This window comes from Panulirus ornatus, chromosome 58 (genome assembly GCF_036320965.1).
Source record: "Panulirus ornatus isolate Po-2019 chromosome 58, ASM3632096v1, whole genome shotgun sequence".
NCBI classification, from domain to species: Eukaryota; Metazoa; Arthropoda; class Malacostraca; order Decapoda; family Palinuridae; genus Panulirus; species Panulirus ornatus.
This window is the reverse complement of record NC_092281.1, coordinates 11,238,935-11,256,843: the sequence shown is the minus strand read 5'-3', so window position 1 is coordinate 11,256,843 and position 17,909 is coordinate 11,238,935. Positions and strand designations below refer to the sequence as shown.

General features: G+C 45.5%; 1 protein-coding gene across 13 annotated transcripts in view; it reads right to left on the bottom strand.

The window, feature by feature from the left end:
- The window catches only part of rsh (Rap GTPase activating protein radish), a 142,177-nt gene that overhangs the window by 65,592 nt on the left and 58,676 nt on the right, over positions 1-17,909 (bottom strand). For 11 of the 13 annotated variants that reach the window (XR_011716977.1, XR_011716978.1, XR_011716976.1 and 8 more), the window contains one exon: positions 5,840-5,962. The exons of the other annotated variants lie outside the window; for them this stretch is intronic. Coding sequence is in view for 7 of the 11 variants with exons in the window: in XM_071696007.1 (XP_071552108.1) it covers positions 5,840-5,954 (115 nt within the window). In the remaining 4 variants the exon portion in view is untranslated. The remainder of the gene's footprint in view (positions 1-5,839; positions 5,963-17,909) is intronic. 13 annotated transcript variants of the gene reach the window in all.

The following is a 17,909-nucleotide window of genomic DNA, read 5'->3' as shown; positions in this document are numbered from 1 at the left end:
TTATCTTTGTGCTATTCATAGTGGGCTGGGATGAAATAAACGTTTTCCTTTCTGCTAATCATAGTGGGCTGGGTTACCCACTCTCTGTTCCGTGGTATATGAACAGGTCATTTAGATTTTGTGCCCACGTTTTCAGAGACTCTTGCCTGACACAAATATGTGGCCTGAGGTTGGGCACAGGAAAGAACACTCTGCTGAATCTGGTTAAACGTTTTGAGGGGAAAAAGTTAAGGGAATAATCTCACTCATAGAAATATACTGTCAACTCAGCCATATTATTCTTATAGAATGTTCAAAGCAACAGCTCCACTTCTTGCCATATACCCAAGAAGGAAACCCATATATATATATATATATATATATATATATATATATATATATATATATATATATATATATATATATATATATATATATCTTTTCTTTTAAACTATTCGCCATTTCCCGCGTTAGCGAGGTAGCGTTAAGAACATATCGTAAATCATAAAATCCAATTTGATTTTGATCTGTCGCAAGGCGGGTGTGGCAGACGCCAGCCTCCAGCGTGACCTTGGCCATCTTAGTAGCGAATTTAATTGTTTTTTTTTATTTAATTAAATGTGAAATAGATTTACACTATCATTAGTATTTAAGTCATCGACTTGAAGGTGTATGTACCCTCGCCAGTGGCAACACCAACACGGTACAACGGTACAAATCTCCAATAATATTTACCATATTCTAAAACCCACGGTAACCAATCAATTCATAACAATATCCCACAATCAAACATCCCCTATCAAAACTACCATGTATATATAAATTACCTTCACATACCCAAGTTAAACTCAAGAGTACCGTAATTCAAACTTGATGCTAAAGCACTTTACGTTTTGTTCTGTCATGTTATGATGTCAGCTCATGCTCCACTCCACTCCAGGTGTCAAATATACGTCCCACCGAGCCACAGAACACATCGTACACACAGACAGACAAACATCCCAGTACGAACAGCCAATTCGAGTGAAGTCTGTGCTCCTAACACGGTGACTAACGTAGCAGAACAGGACACAGAAATAACGCCAAACCTGAGAGAGAGAGAGAGAGAGAGAGAGAGAGAGAGAGAGAGAGAGAGAGAGAGAGAGAGAGAGAGAGAGAGAGAGAGAATGGGGAAGAGACCGGGACGAGAGAAAACAGGTAAATTGCAGGGGGGACACTAGAAAACACGAAATACATCCTTTTTCATCTTGAACTTTGTTATTTTTCGCCTGAATCGGCGTTTCTTACCTATAATAAGACTTAGATGCGTCCCGGTTAACACTGAGGCACAGACTGATATAGAAACACGTAACACGGGTTATTTACTTATCTAAAAGTAAATAAATTTTTAAGAAATGTCGCTCAAGAGTTCTGGTCCAAAGCGTCACACTTCACTACTGTAAATCGTAGTCAGCCTAAACTATGTTACCCTAACTAGAGGTTCTAAGTTCTATGTCACCGTAGCTAGAGGTTCTAAGTTCTATGTCACCTTAAATAGAGATTCTAAGCTCTATGTCACTCTAATTAGAGGTTCTAAGTTCTATGTCACTCTAACTAGAGGTACTAAGTTCTATGTCACCCTAACTAGAGGTTCTAAATTCTATATCACCCTAAATAGAGGTTCTAAGTTCTATGTCACCCTAGATAGAGATTCTAAGTTCTGTCACCCTAAATAGAGATTCTAAGTTCTATGTCACCCTAACTAGAGGTTCTAAGTTCTATGTCACCCTAAATAGAGATTCTAAGTTCTATGTCACCGTAACTAGAGGTTCTAAGTTCTATATCATCCAAACTGGAGATTCTGATCTCTATGTCGCCCTTCAGTTCTGTGAGCCTGGCCACAGTTCACCTTCAGTATTTATGCCAAGTTCTCACAACCATCTTTGTATATCGGGAGTCTCAAAAAACAAATAAGGAGGAATTCTGAACACAATAACTCGTTTCCTAAGTGATTTAGAAGAGTATACGTGACACTTCCAGTCGACTAAGTTCGAGAAGCCATCATCCAAACCGTTTTCTATAACTTAGAGAACATTACGAGAGCAGTTTAGGTGTTCAAGCGACTTCTGGTTTCTACTATTTGCACGTCAATGGATCTTAGAACGGTCTGAATTACTTAGAAAAAAAAAAAAAATGGCAAATGCATCATACGGTTTATGTTGACGAAAAAAATCTTAAGTATTCATACAAATAAAAAAAAATATATTTTAAATATACGTTCAAATAAACGATTTTTCTTAAAGTATCCGTACAAATAAACCATTTCTAAGTATCCGTACACATAAACCATTTCTAAGTATCCGTACAAATAAACCATTTCTAAGTATCCGTACACATAAACCATTTCTAAGTATCCGTACACATAAACCATTTCTAAGTATCCGTACACATAAACCATTTCTAAGTATCCGTACAAATAAACCATTTCTAAGTATCCGTACACATAAACCATTTCTAAGTATCCGTACACATAAACCATTTCTAAGTATCCGTACAAATAAACCATTTCTAAGTATCCGTACACATAAACCATTTCTAAGTATCCGTACACATAAACCATTTCTAAGTATCCGTACAAATAAACCATTTCTAAGTATCCGTACACATAAACCATTTCTAAGTATCCGTACACATAAACCATTTCTAAGTATCCGTACAAATAAACCATTTCTAAGTATCCGTACACATAAACCATTTCTAAGTATCCGTACAAATAAACCATTTCTAAGTATCCGTACAAATAAACCATTTCTAGGTATCCGTACAAATAAACCATTTCTAAGTATCCGTACAAATAAACCATTTCTAAGTATCCGTACGAATAAACCATTTCTAAGTACCCGTACAAATAAACCATTTCTAAGTATCCGTACGAATAAACCATTTCTAAGTATCCGTACAAATAAACCATTTCTAAGTATCCGTACAAATAAACCATCTTTTTTTTTTTCCATCCAATTACCATGCCCTTAAAACGTGACGTCAATAATCACCAGCTGGAAGATGAGGAAAGATGTGGTTGGTCGTGGCGAAATAACCCGACGCTGTGTACCTCCCTGTAGACCCGGGAACACGTACTCACTAAAGCCATCACAAAAACCTTCGTGCTCATGTTAATCCAACGAAATGAAACACTGATCGCTTGCTGTGGCCAGTCTTGTGAATCCTTAAGTCTCTATCAAACTATATATATATGACAGCTTTTCTATCTATGTCTCCTGCTTACAGGAAATAATTTTGAAATACAACCTGGCTCGGTTCTGAATACAAAAGTCTATACATACAGCACGAGAGTAGCATTCATATACGTAAGCATAGTTATGTTGTGAAAGTGTAGATGAGTTATGTAATTGTAGTTATGTTTTGGAAGGCCACACAATGTGATGCAGGAGGTTGCCGGGTATTGCGTGTTTTGGCTGGGAGTGGGGGCACACAGGCAGCCAGTTCTCGGGAGCCAAAAAAACAAAGAAAAGTGAACTTGTTTTACCGCGTCAGGCAAGCGGTTCAAGTTTGGAATTCAGTCTTGGGGGAGTTAGTTTGTAAGTCGGAACGGTTTCAGCTCTGTCAAGTTACGATACAGAGCTGGAACTAACTACTACCCCAGATGTGAGAGCAGTACTCCATACAAGGGCGAATCCATCCTTTATATAAACGGAGCAACTCTTCGGAAGAAAAGAAATTTCGACATCTAAACAGGACTCCCGGTTTCTTTAGAGTAAGACTTCGCTATTTCCCGTAATGTGGGCTTTCCAAGAAGAAGGAGCAGATGTTAAGTATGTGCAATTGGGTTATGAAAGTGTAGATGTCATAAAGACATTAAACCCCTAACACACGAGGATCTCATAAAAAAAAAACCCAGTACTTTCACCCTAACAACAGGATAGCACACAACAATAGGTTTACCCCTGCCACAGGAGGATATCATCAAAAGAAATCCACCCAAACCCAAGAACACATCACCTAAATTCCCTTAAAGCCGCAAATCACCTCAACTTTCAGAGTAATATCATACCTATGATTTACTGGCCACGTCTGTCCACACACACACACACTACGGTGGGACGCGTTCGCGCTGCGCACTGAGAATCCTTTTACCCTCGTTCTCAGCTGAAAATTCATGAACATATTCTTTTAGATTATTTATCCTCTGAAGGTTTAAAAACGATGAACAAAAATGAAGTCGAAAGAATTATTTCATGAATTTTCTGATGAGAAACGCTTAAAAAATGATAAATAAATGAAATGAATTGAAATGCCTTTTGAAACGCTCACATATTTTCACTGTTCATATCCCTGCCTTCCTATATATATATATATATATATATATATATATACATATATATATATATATATATATATATATATATATATATATATATATATATATATATATATATATATGCTGGAGGCTTGTCCCGGACATGATTCCACATCAAGGTTGGGCCTTAATTGAAATATCGAAGGGTTAATGCGAGGGAGAAATAAGGGAAAGAGAAAAAATATATCAAACGGTTTGGAGGAATTGGGAAAGATATCTTTTAAATAGGTTAGGTCACAGTTGGTAGGAAAGACATGGGGGGGGGGGGGGGGTTAGAGAATTCCAAAGTTTCGAGGTGTAGGGAAAGAAATAGTTATCAAAACGGCCCACCCTTGAGTTGCCAACGGCCATACAATTAATCACGTGACGCAACAACTTGCCGAGTATCACGTGGTCTTAGTTAATGGAAGGGCCACACTAGCAGGCAGCCAGTTCTCGGGATCAAAAACCAAAGTAATATCTGTAGAAGAAAACTGAAACCCCCCCCCCCCCCAAAAAAAAAAGGCGGCGTGGGGCAAGTTCTCCTTGACCCGGAGTAAGGTCACGTCAAAGAACGTCTTACTCCAAAGGAATCCACCATTACCCTCCCACTGGAAGTAGCGCAAGAGCTCCAGGAAAAGGACCAAGAGAAACTCCAGGACCCTTTCACGAAATGGGTCCTCCGGGGGCGATATAGTAATCAATCAAATCATAACCTCGTCGGAAAAAACAACACTTTCTCTGCGACTACTTCGAGCTGCAGGAGCGCTTGAAGGAGTCCAAGGATGACACAGTTATGATAATAACAACAACAATGATAAACATCAATAATAATAATAATAATAATAATAATAATAATAATAATAATAATAATAATAATAATAATGTGATAAATGATAAATATATCGAAAGCTACGGCCATTGGCCAACGTCTTCATCTTGGCCAGGCCCTACATTATATATATATATATATATATATATATATATATATATATATATATATATATATATATATATATATATAAAGAGATAAAAAGAGATTTTGAAGTATGGGGAGAAAAAGACATCAAATTTTTTTTGGAGAAAGTGGATAACTTGCATTTAAAAAATGTTCTAGGTCGAAGAAGTTAGGAAACATGTAAGAATGTAATGAGTTTCAAAGTCTTACCAGTGTTGGGGGACGCAACAGACATTATTACTTGATCTAGCTAATGGCGGGGGGTAACAACAGCAGTCAGTTCTCTGGAGCAGAAACCGGATTAATATCTATAAAATAGGGGAAGTGAACCAACACTACGGGGTAGGGCAAGTGCGTAAAGGTGGGGTTAGATAAGGTAAGGTGTGACTATGATCCTAGGTTGGGACTAATTTTGAGTGGTGGAAGAACAGAGCCATTACAAAAAAAATGATAAAAAAAAAAATTGGGGAGCTTAAAAAAAAAAGTATGGGATTGATATTGAGTCTTGGAACGATCAAACTTAACTGGGTCACGTCTCTCCCTCCACGGGGAGACCCTATCCAAACCTGAGTCTATAGAAGCAGTGGTGACGAGACGAGACGCGGATCGAGCAAGAGAGGATGGAGCGGATTTGAAAGAGGTGGAGGAGTGCAGTGTTGAGTCGTCAGGGTGTGAGTGCATCTGGTTATCTGTTGAAGAGAAGAAAAATCCTTTGATCAAAAGATGGGGAAGAAAGATAAAAATATACAAAAAGCAAAGAGTGTAGGAGAGGAGAAGACAGAGCCCTGAGGAATGCCGCTGTTCACAAGATGGAGGGAAAGGCTGGACCATCAAACCGTTATGGAGACGGACCAGCCAGAGAGAATGTTACGGGTGATGTGAGACAACACAGTGAAGATGGAAATTCTTTTTTTCATAGAATATATAGTGATGAGGGAAGAGTGACTCTTCAGGTCATCAGTGACAAGATTATTGTTATGAGTTATAGGATGGCCATAATAAAGGCTATCTCTTTGAAGCTAATCCTATATATATATATATATATATATATATATATATATATATATATATATATATATATATGAGATGGACTTGATTAGGGCGTCACTTGCCCATACCAAGTTAACCTAGAAAGAAAATAGTGACATTTTGATATCATAATTACATGTTATAGACACATTCATATATGTAATTTAGAATATAGACTGATAAGAGCGCTTATCAAGTCTTATACATCATTCACTGAAGAAATATTGGGTCCAAAGCTTTGTTGTGCGGAGTGGCAATTTGATACCACAATCTCATGCAAATTGTACATTCCATAATTTGTTATATACCTTAAAAGGACAATAACAAAGTCAATTCTATGAGGTGAGAGTTGGAGTTCCTCTACGGCTCCTAATTATTTGATAATTTTCAGGCAATATCACCCTCCCACTCCCCAGAAACCCTCCTACAACCCACAACCCCTCCCCTACAACCCGTCACTCCAGTCAACAGTCAAGAAAGTTATCCATACAACACCCTCTTTCCCAGTCATGCGACCAGACCTCATCGACTACTTGAAACATCCTCCAAATCCTGGGCGGGCAGTCGCCGAAAACACATCTACGATAAACAAATTATATGTCTTTGTCAAACAGCTTCTACCCTCCAAAGGAGTCTATATTTCCCTGCTACTGGAAGTAGCGCAGCCATGGACTACACCAACCTTCAGGAAGGTCCTGGGTAACACCAGGACTCTCATAGAAAACAGCAAGTCTCCTTGAGAGCGTGGTTGGAGGGGTCAGATCTCCAGCCCCGCGTCCCGGCTGTGCTCACATACACGTCCAGTGTATTTCTCTAATCATAACCTCATTAACACGTTCTAATTACTCTTGTCTCTCATAATTTAGAGAGGTACTCTATCAATAGAAATCAATTGGTCTTCCGGGGGGCAGTACGATAATATCCGCCTTACCGTTCTCGGTGACCAGGGTTCGATATCCGGGCAGGTGGCGAGAAATCACTTAACGCTAATTTACGCGCGGGCATCCCACGACCGGGTAGACCAGTCATCCAGTGCGATGTGTTAAGCCAACTGGACGGCCCAGGTGCACGTCACTACTAAATCCATCCATTAAAATAACTACAAATGCGACCGACGCATAATGTATGTGGGTGTTGGAAGCGCCGAGTGATCACCATGCGTTAAGTTGTGCCTCTCGTAGCCGGAGACATACCGCGCGTAAATTCCACGCGCGTCTCTCGCGCGTAAATTCCGCGCGTCTCCCGCGCGCAAATTCCGCGCGTCTCCCGCGCGCAAATTCCGCGCGTCTCCCGCGCGCACATTCCGCGCGTCTCCCGCGTGCAAATTCCGCGCGTCTCCCGCGCGCAAATTTCGCGCGTCCCCCGCCCGCCCGCTGTGAGAGACGCGCGGGCATGTCCGCCACCACTGACCTCTCTACTTCATACCCCACCTCCGCTAGTCTTCGTAATATCTCACATGATTCAATATAGACTAACCCAATAAAAAAAAAAACGAGTTCGAAAAAACCAGGATTTGTAAGTCTCTCTGGTCAAAATTTCGAGAATTTAGGTTTTCTCGAAGTGTAATAAAACTCTCGCTGGACTCACTGCTCACGCATGAGGTAATTATATGTTTGAACGAATCTCACTCCCTGTAACAACTGTTTATCAGTTATCTCCATTACTCCACTAAGAAAATGGCGGAATTATTGTCATTAATTGACATAATCAGTCATGTTCTTAAGAAATGCTGTTAGAATTGACAAAACCGCCTATCGCTGCTGGGTGGCTTGTCTAACCTATGGGGGTCAGGACGCGAAAAATTTTTCCCCCGCCAAGTCACGAAACAATAAGTAAACACTGAGGGAAGATGGTTTTCATTATTAATATTTTACAAGCAGTAATTCTAGCTAATACTAATTCGAAGTGTGTGTGTGTGTGTGTGTGTGTGTGTGTGTGTGTGTGTGTGTGTGTGTGTGTGTGTGTGTGTTTTAACCGTATAAAAATGAACGCTGGTCAGAGAAACAATTGATAAAACCATTAATGCGGATTGGAAATAAGAGAAAACGAGAGATACTAAGCAATATTTGCTAACTGCCTGAATGTCTCAGGAAGCCTTGACTGTTCTGGTGATATGTATATACATATATATATATATATATATATATATATATATATATATATATATATATATATATATATACATATATATATGGAGGCAGAGAGCGGGAAGCACATAGCTTGGTTACGCATTATTGATCACTCTACAGAAAATGGGCAAACGAAGAAAACGGAGCTTTTCCATTTGCAAATCCCTATGATCCCGTAGTGGCATCGAAGTGCTGAAGATTCCCATTCAAACGCTCAAATGACGAATAAAACTCAGACGTTACACAATCAATAAACAAACATTAAAGTACAGTGCACACAGTACACAAACAAACTCTCTCTCTCTCTCTCTCTCTCTCTCTCTCTCTCTCTCTCTCTCTCTCGACAGAAAATGGTGCGGTAGGAAGGACAAACTCTCCTAAAATCACTTTACGCTCGGAGAAAACCCAAAACAAAATAAAATAACCCGTCTAACTATAGGAATCGAAACTTCTTTCATATGTCCTTCTCTTACTTTTGCTTCCCCTCTCAGACAGTGTTCTTCAGCGAGCACTAGAGACCTTATCCTACCTAGATAAACATAAATATCCCATTCCTATGACACCAAGACCCAAGACTTTCCTATAGTCACCCCCTCTACATTGAAATGTAGAATTTAGAGAAGTGATTGTACGTGTGTGAACCTCGTAAAGAACAATAAATGTACACGAGACAAAGAGGAAAATGTAAAATAATGTACAACACGAGTTATAAATGTGGTAATATGGTCAATGGACTGTAGTGGATCTAGCATATCTTGTCACATGGGGACACCTGTACACCTGTACATGGGGACACCTGTACACCTACACATGGGGACACCTGTACACCTACACATGGGGACACCTGTACACCTACACATGGGGACACCTGTACAGCTACACATGGGGACGCCTGTACACCTACACATGGGGACACCTGTACACCTACACATGGGGGCACCTGTACACCTACACATGGGGACACCTGTACACCTACACATGGGGACACCTGTACACCTACACATGGGGACACCTGTGCACCTACACATGGGGACACCTGCACACCTACACATAGGGACACCGGTAAAGCTACACATGGGAACACCTGTACACCTGTACATGGGGACACCTGTACACCTACACATAGGGACACCGGTACAGCTACACATGGGGACACCTGTACACCTGTACATGGGGACACCTGTACACCTACACATGGGGACAACTGTACACCTACACATGGGGACACCAGTACACCTGTACAGCTACACATGGGGACACCGGTACAGCTACACATGGGGACACCTGTACACCTACATTTGGGACATTGGTACACCTACACATGGGGACAGCTGTACATCTACACATGGGGACACCTGTACACCTACATTTGGGACACTAGTACACCTACACATAGGGACACCTGTACACCTACATTTGGGACACTGGTACACCTACACATGGGGACACCTGTACACCTATAAATGGGGATATCGGTACACATGTACACGGGGATACTGGTACACCTGTACATGGGGACACTGGTACACCTGTACATGGGGGTACTGGTATACCTGTACATGGGGACAGTGGTACATCTGTACATGGGGACAGTGGTACATCTGTACATGGGGACAGTGGTGCACCTGTACATGGATACTCTGGTATATCTGTACATGGGAACAATCGTTCAGCTGTGCCAAAACACATCATGACAGGGGCTCGAACGCGCGTCCCCAACTTTGTCGATAGTTCATACACAAATAACACCTGCACAGGAGGAAGAACACTACCACCACCACACTGAACACTGTTCAAATGTTTAGAGAAGCACAAGTTCACAATGAACGACCCCACAACAGGCCCGAGCCAGCCTGCCACCACCGACCCCTCACTGGACGACCATGGTATGCCCTGGTCGTACCTACCCAACCACCACTACCACCTCCTTCAACACGACCACCTAACCACCTCCTCACATCACTGAACACACAAGTGGCTCAGCAGGTTCTTCCTACAGGCGTGGTACCGTCATGGTCCCTTTTGAACGTAGGTGTAGTGACGCCCAACCCATCCCCCTTGTGTCACACTTCGGCGTCGCTGCTCACGGGGGGTCAGCCCACGCTCATCGCTGCTCACGGGGGGTCAGCCCACGCTCATCGCTGCTCACGGGGGTCAGCCCACGCTCATCGCTGCTCACGGGGGTCAACCCACGCTCATCGCGTAACGCAAGTCCCATCAAGGGGGGAAAGGGGCTGTTAACGTGATGGTCTGGACGTTCGAGGCAACGGTTTCATAGAAACCAATAATGCAAAAAAAAAAAGGAATTGATTTTTGCGTGTGTCATCATTTGTGGAGGTGGAGGAGAGAGAGAGAGAGAGAGAGAGAGAGAGAGAGAGAGAGAGAGAGAGAGAGAGAGCCCCCTACACTCGTGAGCCCCCCCTCTCCCCTCCCCCCCCCCCCCGCAATCTCTTGAACTCTGTGTCTATCACAAAACTTTTTCCAACGTTCGTATGGCTGGCTGACGGGCATATACAGGGTCATACCTTAGCTCAGACCATTCATCTTGCCACTCTTGCTCTACAGAGGTACTTCCAAACACACTTACAAAGCAGATCCGTGCTTAATTTCATAGCATGGGCCTTTCGTTGTACTATCTGTACCTCTTCTGAGAAACTGTTCACACGTCATCAAACCGGGTTTAAAAGCAGACCATCCACCGATCTTTCCCTTTCGTCCAAACCTCACACTCCGGCAGCAGTTTCTTCACCACAAAGAACCATCTATATACTTTCTGATTGTCCTTTCCAGTAAGTAGTCTGAGGGACTACGAACTGGGTCTTCTCCCTCTAATGCCAGAGATCAAGGCCTACATTATCCCCCCAGGCTTAATAAAATGAAGGCCTATTTGCATCTTCGGTTCGTCTAGTGACATCAACTGATGCTGTTCTCATTCTTCAACAGGACTCTACCATGCAAACCTGACTCAATATGAGATTATATCTCTTAGAGGAGGTCAGGTCAAAGGTCAAGAGACCTTATCTTCTCTTAGAGGAGGGGTCAGGTCAAAGGTCAGACCTTATCTTCTTAGAGGGGGTCAGGTCAAAGGTCAAGAGACCTTATCTTCTCTTAGAGGAGGGGTCAGGTCAAAGGTCAGACCTTATCTTCTTAGAGGGGGTCAGGTCAAAGGTCAAGACCTTATCCTCCTTAGAGAGGGGGTCAGGTCAAAGGTCAAGACCTTATCCTCTCTTAGAGGGGGTCAGGTCAAAGGTCAAGACCTTATCCTCTCTTAGAGGGGGTCAGGTCAAAGGTCAAGACCTTATCCTCTCTTAGAGGGGGTCAGGTCAAAGGTCGAGACCTTATCTTCTCTTAGAGGAGGGGTCAGGTCAAAAGTCAGGAGACCTTATCTTCTTAGAGGGGGTCAGGTCAAAGGTCAAGAGACCTTATCCTCTCTTAGAGAGGATCAGGTCAAAGGTCAAGAGACCTTATCCTCTCTTAGAGGGGGTCAGGTCAAAGGTCAAGACCTTATCCTCTCTTAGAGGGGGGGTCAGGTCAAAGGTTAAGCCATGTTCAAGGGGTTACACAGGAGGACATACCATGTCTTTCTTCATCATCATTCAAGTGAATAACATCACGAATGTCTATCGAACTCCTGTCTATCCACTGAGACACCGAGCTGGACCCAGAACTGGAGGTGACGGTAACCTAACGCCACAATACCATAACATGATACAAGTGCAACATGTAACAAACTAAATCTTTATAGAAAACGCCTCGTGGGTGTTAAATTAGGTATAGCTTTAAGTAGATTTTAGATATATGAATATAAAAAGGGCTGCTTCTATATAGAGAGGCTACATGGATTCTGATTATCATATTGTGAACTATGTCGATACAATAACATAAACACACACACACACACACAACACACACACACACACACACACACACACACACAACACACACACACACACACACACACACACACACACACACACACATACACACAACACACACACACACACACACACACACACACACACACAACACACACACACACACACACACACACACACACACACACACACACACACACTTAAAAGTACTCAGTCGATATATGTCAGTGAGTGTGTATGTGTTGTGTGTGTAAGTGTGTGTGAGTGAGTGTGTATGTGTGTATGTGTGTGAGTGTAAGTGTGTGAGTGTAAGTGTGTGTGAGTGTGTATGTGTGTGTGTGTGTGTGTGTGTGTGTGTGTGTGTGTGTGTGTGTGTGTGTGTGTGTGTGAGTGTAAGTGTGTGTGTGTGTGTGTGTGTGTGTTGTGTGTGTAAGTGTGTGTGAGTGAGTGTGTATGTGTGTGAGTGTAAGTGTGTGAGTGTAAGTGTGTGTGAGTGTGTATGTGTGTATGTGTGTGAGTGTAAATGTGTGTGAGTGAGTGAGTGAGTGTGTGTGTGTGTGTGTGTAAGTGTGTGTGTGTGTGTAATCTACTCAGTCTGATTCGGTACAACAATACTCATTAACTTCCCCGCCTCACCTTCCTGCCAGGGCTGGAGGGCCCACCGCCCCGCACACCTCCCGCCGCGCCAGACAAGCGCAATATCTCGACCGGGACAAAACCTTGCAAATTGCCACCACACACTCGAACTGACGACACCCCGAGAGACGCGCGAGATGGAATCGAACCGGTAAAATGTGGGAGCAGGAAGGACACACCTAGTCAAGGGGTTGCGGAGGGGGAGGAAGGGAAAGGAAATGTTACCAAAAGACATTTTTGTCTGATCACAATATAGAAGGTGGTGGGCCAGCAGGTCTTGGGATGATGTGGGTCATATACACGTCTGGAAGGTGAGCCACAGCGACTGTGTGCTTGTTTGACCTCCTGTGACCTGACTGTGTGCTTGTTTGACCTCCTGTGACCTGACTGTGTGCTTCCTTGACCTCCTGTGACCTGACTGTGTGCTTGTTTGACCTCCTGTGACCTGACTGTGTGCTTGTTTGACCTCCTGTGACCTGAATGTGTGCTTCCTTGACCTCCTGTGACCTGACTGTGTGCTTGTTTGACCTCCTGCGACCTGACTGTGTGCTTCCTTGACCTCCTGTGACCTGACTGTGTGCTTCCTTGACCTCCTGTGACCTGACTGTGTGCTTCCTTGACCTCCTGTGACCTGAGGTGGTGACTACCACACACACCATCGAGCGGCAAAAAGGGGCGTGTGGTCAACACCACAGGACGACATGGCACTGACGACCATACATGACGACGAGACGCCACACGGCAGTGACCTGACTGCGCCAGTGGCATCACCCTACTGTAAGGTCAGGTAAGGTCACCAAGGGGGCCCGCTCCTGAGCCATGACGGGTGTAAATGCTGTGAGGCGCCACAGCTGTGTGTGTGTGTGTGTGTGTGTGTGTGTGTGTGGTGTACACGTCATGTTACAGCCCGGCCACAGCACGTCATCATGCCACCCAGCCGAGCCTACAGCAGGACGCCATACCACAAGAACCTTGCCAAGACCACAGCACGTCATCACACAACATAGCCAGGACCACAGCACGTCATCACACAACATAGCCAGGACCACAGCACGTCATCACACAACATAGCCAGGACCACAGCGCGTCATCACACAACATAGCCAGGACCACAGCACGTCATCACACAACATAGCCGGGACCACAGCACGTCATCACACAACATAGCCAGGACCACAGCACGTCATCACACAACATAGCCAGGACCACAGCACGTCATCATATGACCCAGACAGGGTCACAACATGTCATCACGGCCGGGACGACCCTCCTCTCCACCCTGACCCTTGACCCCATGACATGACGACCCCCTCTCACACGTCCCCACCACAGGGGGACGACCTCCTCACAAACCCTAGCCAAAGAACAAGAGAATTCCAACGTCATAGCAACGTGTTCGGTCTCTTAAAATAGGTTCGGATACGCAATTTATTACTTGGTTCGGATACGCAATTTATTACTTGGTTCGGATACGCAATTTATTACTAGGTTCTGTTACGCCTTTATTACTTAATTTATCACTAAATAATGACTTTATTGAGAGGACATTACTGCTGCAGTCATGTTAAGACCTGGGATGATATATTCTGTTATCTCGTGTTATCATTACGCCAGAGTGGGAGTAAATACGAGGCAAAAAATGGGCTCAAAAAATACATCTTTGAAGATGTAAACTACGTATAGTATATATATATATATATATATATATATATATATATATATATATATATATATATATATATATATATATATATATATATATACTGCAGGATACATACAAATGTACATACTGCTAGGTACATGCTACAGCATACATATTTCAGTACGTTCTTTGTAGGATACATATTACAGTATATACACAGCAAGATACATACTACAGTATCCATACTGCTGGATACATAATACAATATCCGTACTGCAGGACACATACTACAGTGTACATACTGCAAGATACATACTATAGTATACTACATACTACTGTATTATCCAGACAGTCGTAATGTCAGACTCTGTAACATACAGAGACTACAGCGGCCACAATGTCTCTCAAAGTAGACACCAAAGTGTCTACGGTGGCAGCAATCTCTCACCAACCTGGCGTCAAAGTCCAGCCAGTGGATACACTGCGGGCCTCTGCTGGAGGCTTGTGATGGCGGGCCTTGCTCAGCCCACACGGTGTATGCTGTTACGAGGAAGAATCATACAGTTCCTTGAGGTATGCTTACATCTAGCATACAGCACCTCTCTCACAGACCTGTTAGCTGTGGTATCCCGGCCTGTTAGCTGTGCCATCCTGATTTGTTAGCTGTGCTACCTAGACGGAATGTTAGCTGTGCTAGGCGGCGTGTTAGCTGTGCCACCCTGACTTGTTAGCTGTGCTACCTAGGCGGCATGTTAGCTGTGCTATGCCAGCCTGTTGGCTGTACTACCCTGACTTGTTAGCTGTGCTACCTAGGCATGTTAGCTGTGCTGTCCAGGCCTACTAGCTGTGCTACCTGGACTGTCATCTGTGCTATCCCGGCCTGTTAGCTGTGCCACCCTGGCATCTTAGCTGTGCTACCCCTGGGCTATGAGCTGTGCTACCCTAGGCATGTTAGCTGTGCTACCCTGGGCTGTCATCTGTGCCACCATGGGCTACTGGCTGTGCCGCAGTGGGAGCACAGACGCAAGAGCGGCCGCCATCTCTCTCTCTCTCTCTCTCTCTCTCTCTCTCTCTCTCTCTCTCTCTCTCTCTCTCTCTCTCTCCCCAAGTCTGAGCCCGAGTGAAGGCTGATTCTCTCTCTCTCTCTCTCTCTCTCTCTCTCTCTCTCTCTCTCTCTCTCTCTCTTTCTCCAAGTCTGAGCCCGAGTGAAGGCTAATTCTCTCTCTCTCCAAGTCTGAGCCCGAGTGAAGACTAATTCTCTCTCTCTCTCTCTCTCTCTCTCTCTCTCTCTCTCTCTCTCTCTCTCTCTCTCTCTCTCTCTCTCTCTTTCTTTCTCCAAGTCTGAGCCCGAGTGAAGGCTAATTCTCTCTCTCTCCAAGTCTGAGCCCGAGTGAAGGCTAATTCTCTCTCTCTCTCTCTCTCTCTCTCTCTCTCTCTCTCTCTCTCTCTCTCTCTCTCTCTCTCTCTCTCTAAGGATTCAATTAATACATCATCAGCAAACTCGAGAGATTAATGTCATAATCATGATAGTCTAATGACTGAAGGCCTGGTTATCACCAACGGAAACCAGAGTGTCTCATGAAGGGAACCCGGATTTAACAGAACAAACAACCTACCCCGGGGCACACGTCAAGCCTACCCCGGGGCATACACGTCAAGCCTACCCCGGGGGTATACACGTCAAGCCTACCCCGGGGCATACACGTCAAGCCTACCCCGGGGGTATACACGTCAAGCCTACCCCGGGGGCATACGTCAAGCCTACCCCGGGGCAGACGTCAAGCCTACCCCGGTGGCATAACACGTCAAGCCTACCCCGGGGCATACACGTCAAGCCTACCTCAGGGCATACACGTCAAGCCTACCTCAGGGCATACACGTCAAGCCTACCTCAGGGCATACACGTCAAGCCTACCCCGGGGCAGACGTCAAGCCTACCCTGGGGGAATACGTCAAGCCTACCCCAGGCCATACACGTCAAGCCTACCCTGGGGGCATACACGTCAAGCCTACCCCAGGGCATACACGTCAAGCCTACCTCAGGGCATACACGTCAAGCCTACGCACGGGGGCATACACGTCAAGCCTACCCCGGGGGCATACACGTCAACCTACCCCGGGGCAGACGTCAAGCCTACCCCGGGGGAATACGTCAAGCCTACCCCAGGCCATACACGTCAAGCCTACCCCGGGGCAGACGTCAAGCCTACCCCGGTGGCATAACACGTCAAGCCTACCCCGGGGGCATACACGTCAAGCCTACCCGGGCCATACGTCAAGCCTACCTCGGGGCAGACGTCAAGCCTATCCCGGGGCACACGTCAAGCCTACCCCGGGGGCATACACGTCAAGCCTACCCCGGGGGCATACACGTCAAGCCTACCCCGGGGGCATACACGTCAAGCCTACCCCGGGGCATACACGTCAAGCCTACCCCGGGGGTATACACGTCAAGCCTACCCCGGGGCAGACGTCAAGCCTATCCCGGGGCACACGTCAAGCCTACCCCGGGGGCATACACGTCAAGCCTACCCCGGGGGCATACACGTCAAGCCTACCCCGGGGGCATACACGTCAAGCCTACCCCGGGGGCATACACGTCAAGCCTACCCCGGGGCATACACGTCAAGCCTACCCCGGGGGCATACACGCTAGCCTACCCCGGGGCACACGTCAAGCCTACCCCGGGGGCATACACGTCAAGCCTACCCCGGGGCAGACGTCAAGCCTACCCCGGTGGCATAACACGTCAAGCCCACCCCGGTGGCATAACACGTCAAGCCTACCCCGGGGGCATACACGTCAAGCCTACCCCGGGGGCATACGTCAAGCCTACCCCGGGGCATACACGTCAAGCCTACCCCGGGGGCATACACGTTAGCCTACCCCGGGGCACACGTCAAGCCTACCCCGGGGCACACGTCAAGCCTATCCCGGGGCACAAACGTCAAGCCTACCCCGGGGCATACACGTCAAGCCTACCCCGGGGGCATACACGTCAAGCCTACCCCGGGGGCATACACGTCAAGCCTACCCCGGGGCAGACGTCAAGCCTACCCCGGTGGCATAACACGTCAAGCCTACCCCGGGGGCATACGTCAAGCCTACCCCGGGGCACACGTCAAGCCTACCCCGGGCCATACACGCCAAGCCTACCCCGAAGAACACGTCAAGCCTACCCCGGGGCATACACGTCAAGCCAACCCCGGGGTCATACACGTCAAGCCAACCCCGGGGGCATACACGTCAAGCCAACCCCGGGGTCATACACGTCAAGTCTACCCCGGGGCATACACGTCAAGCCAACCCCGGGGTCATACACGTC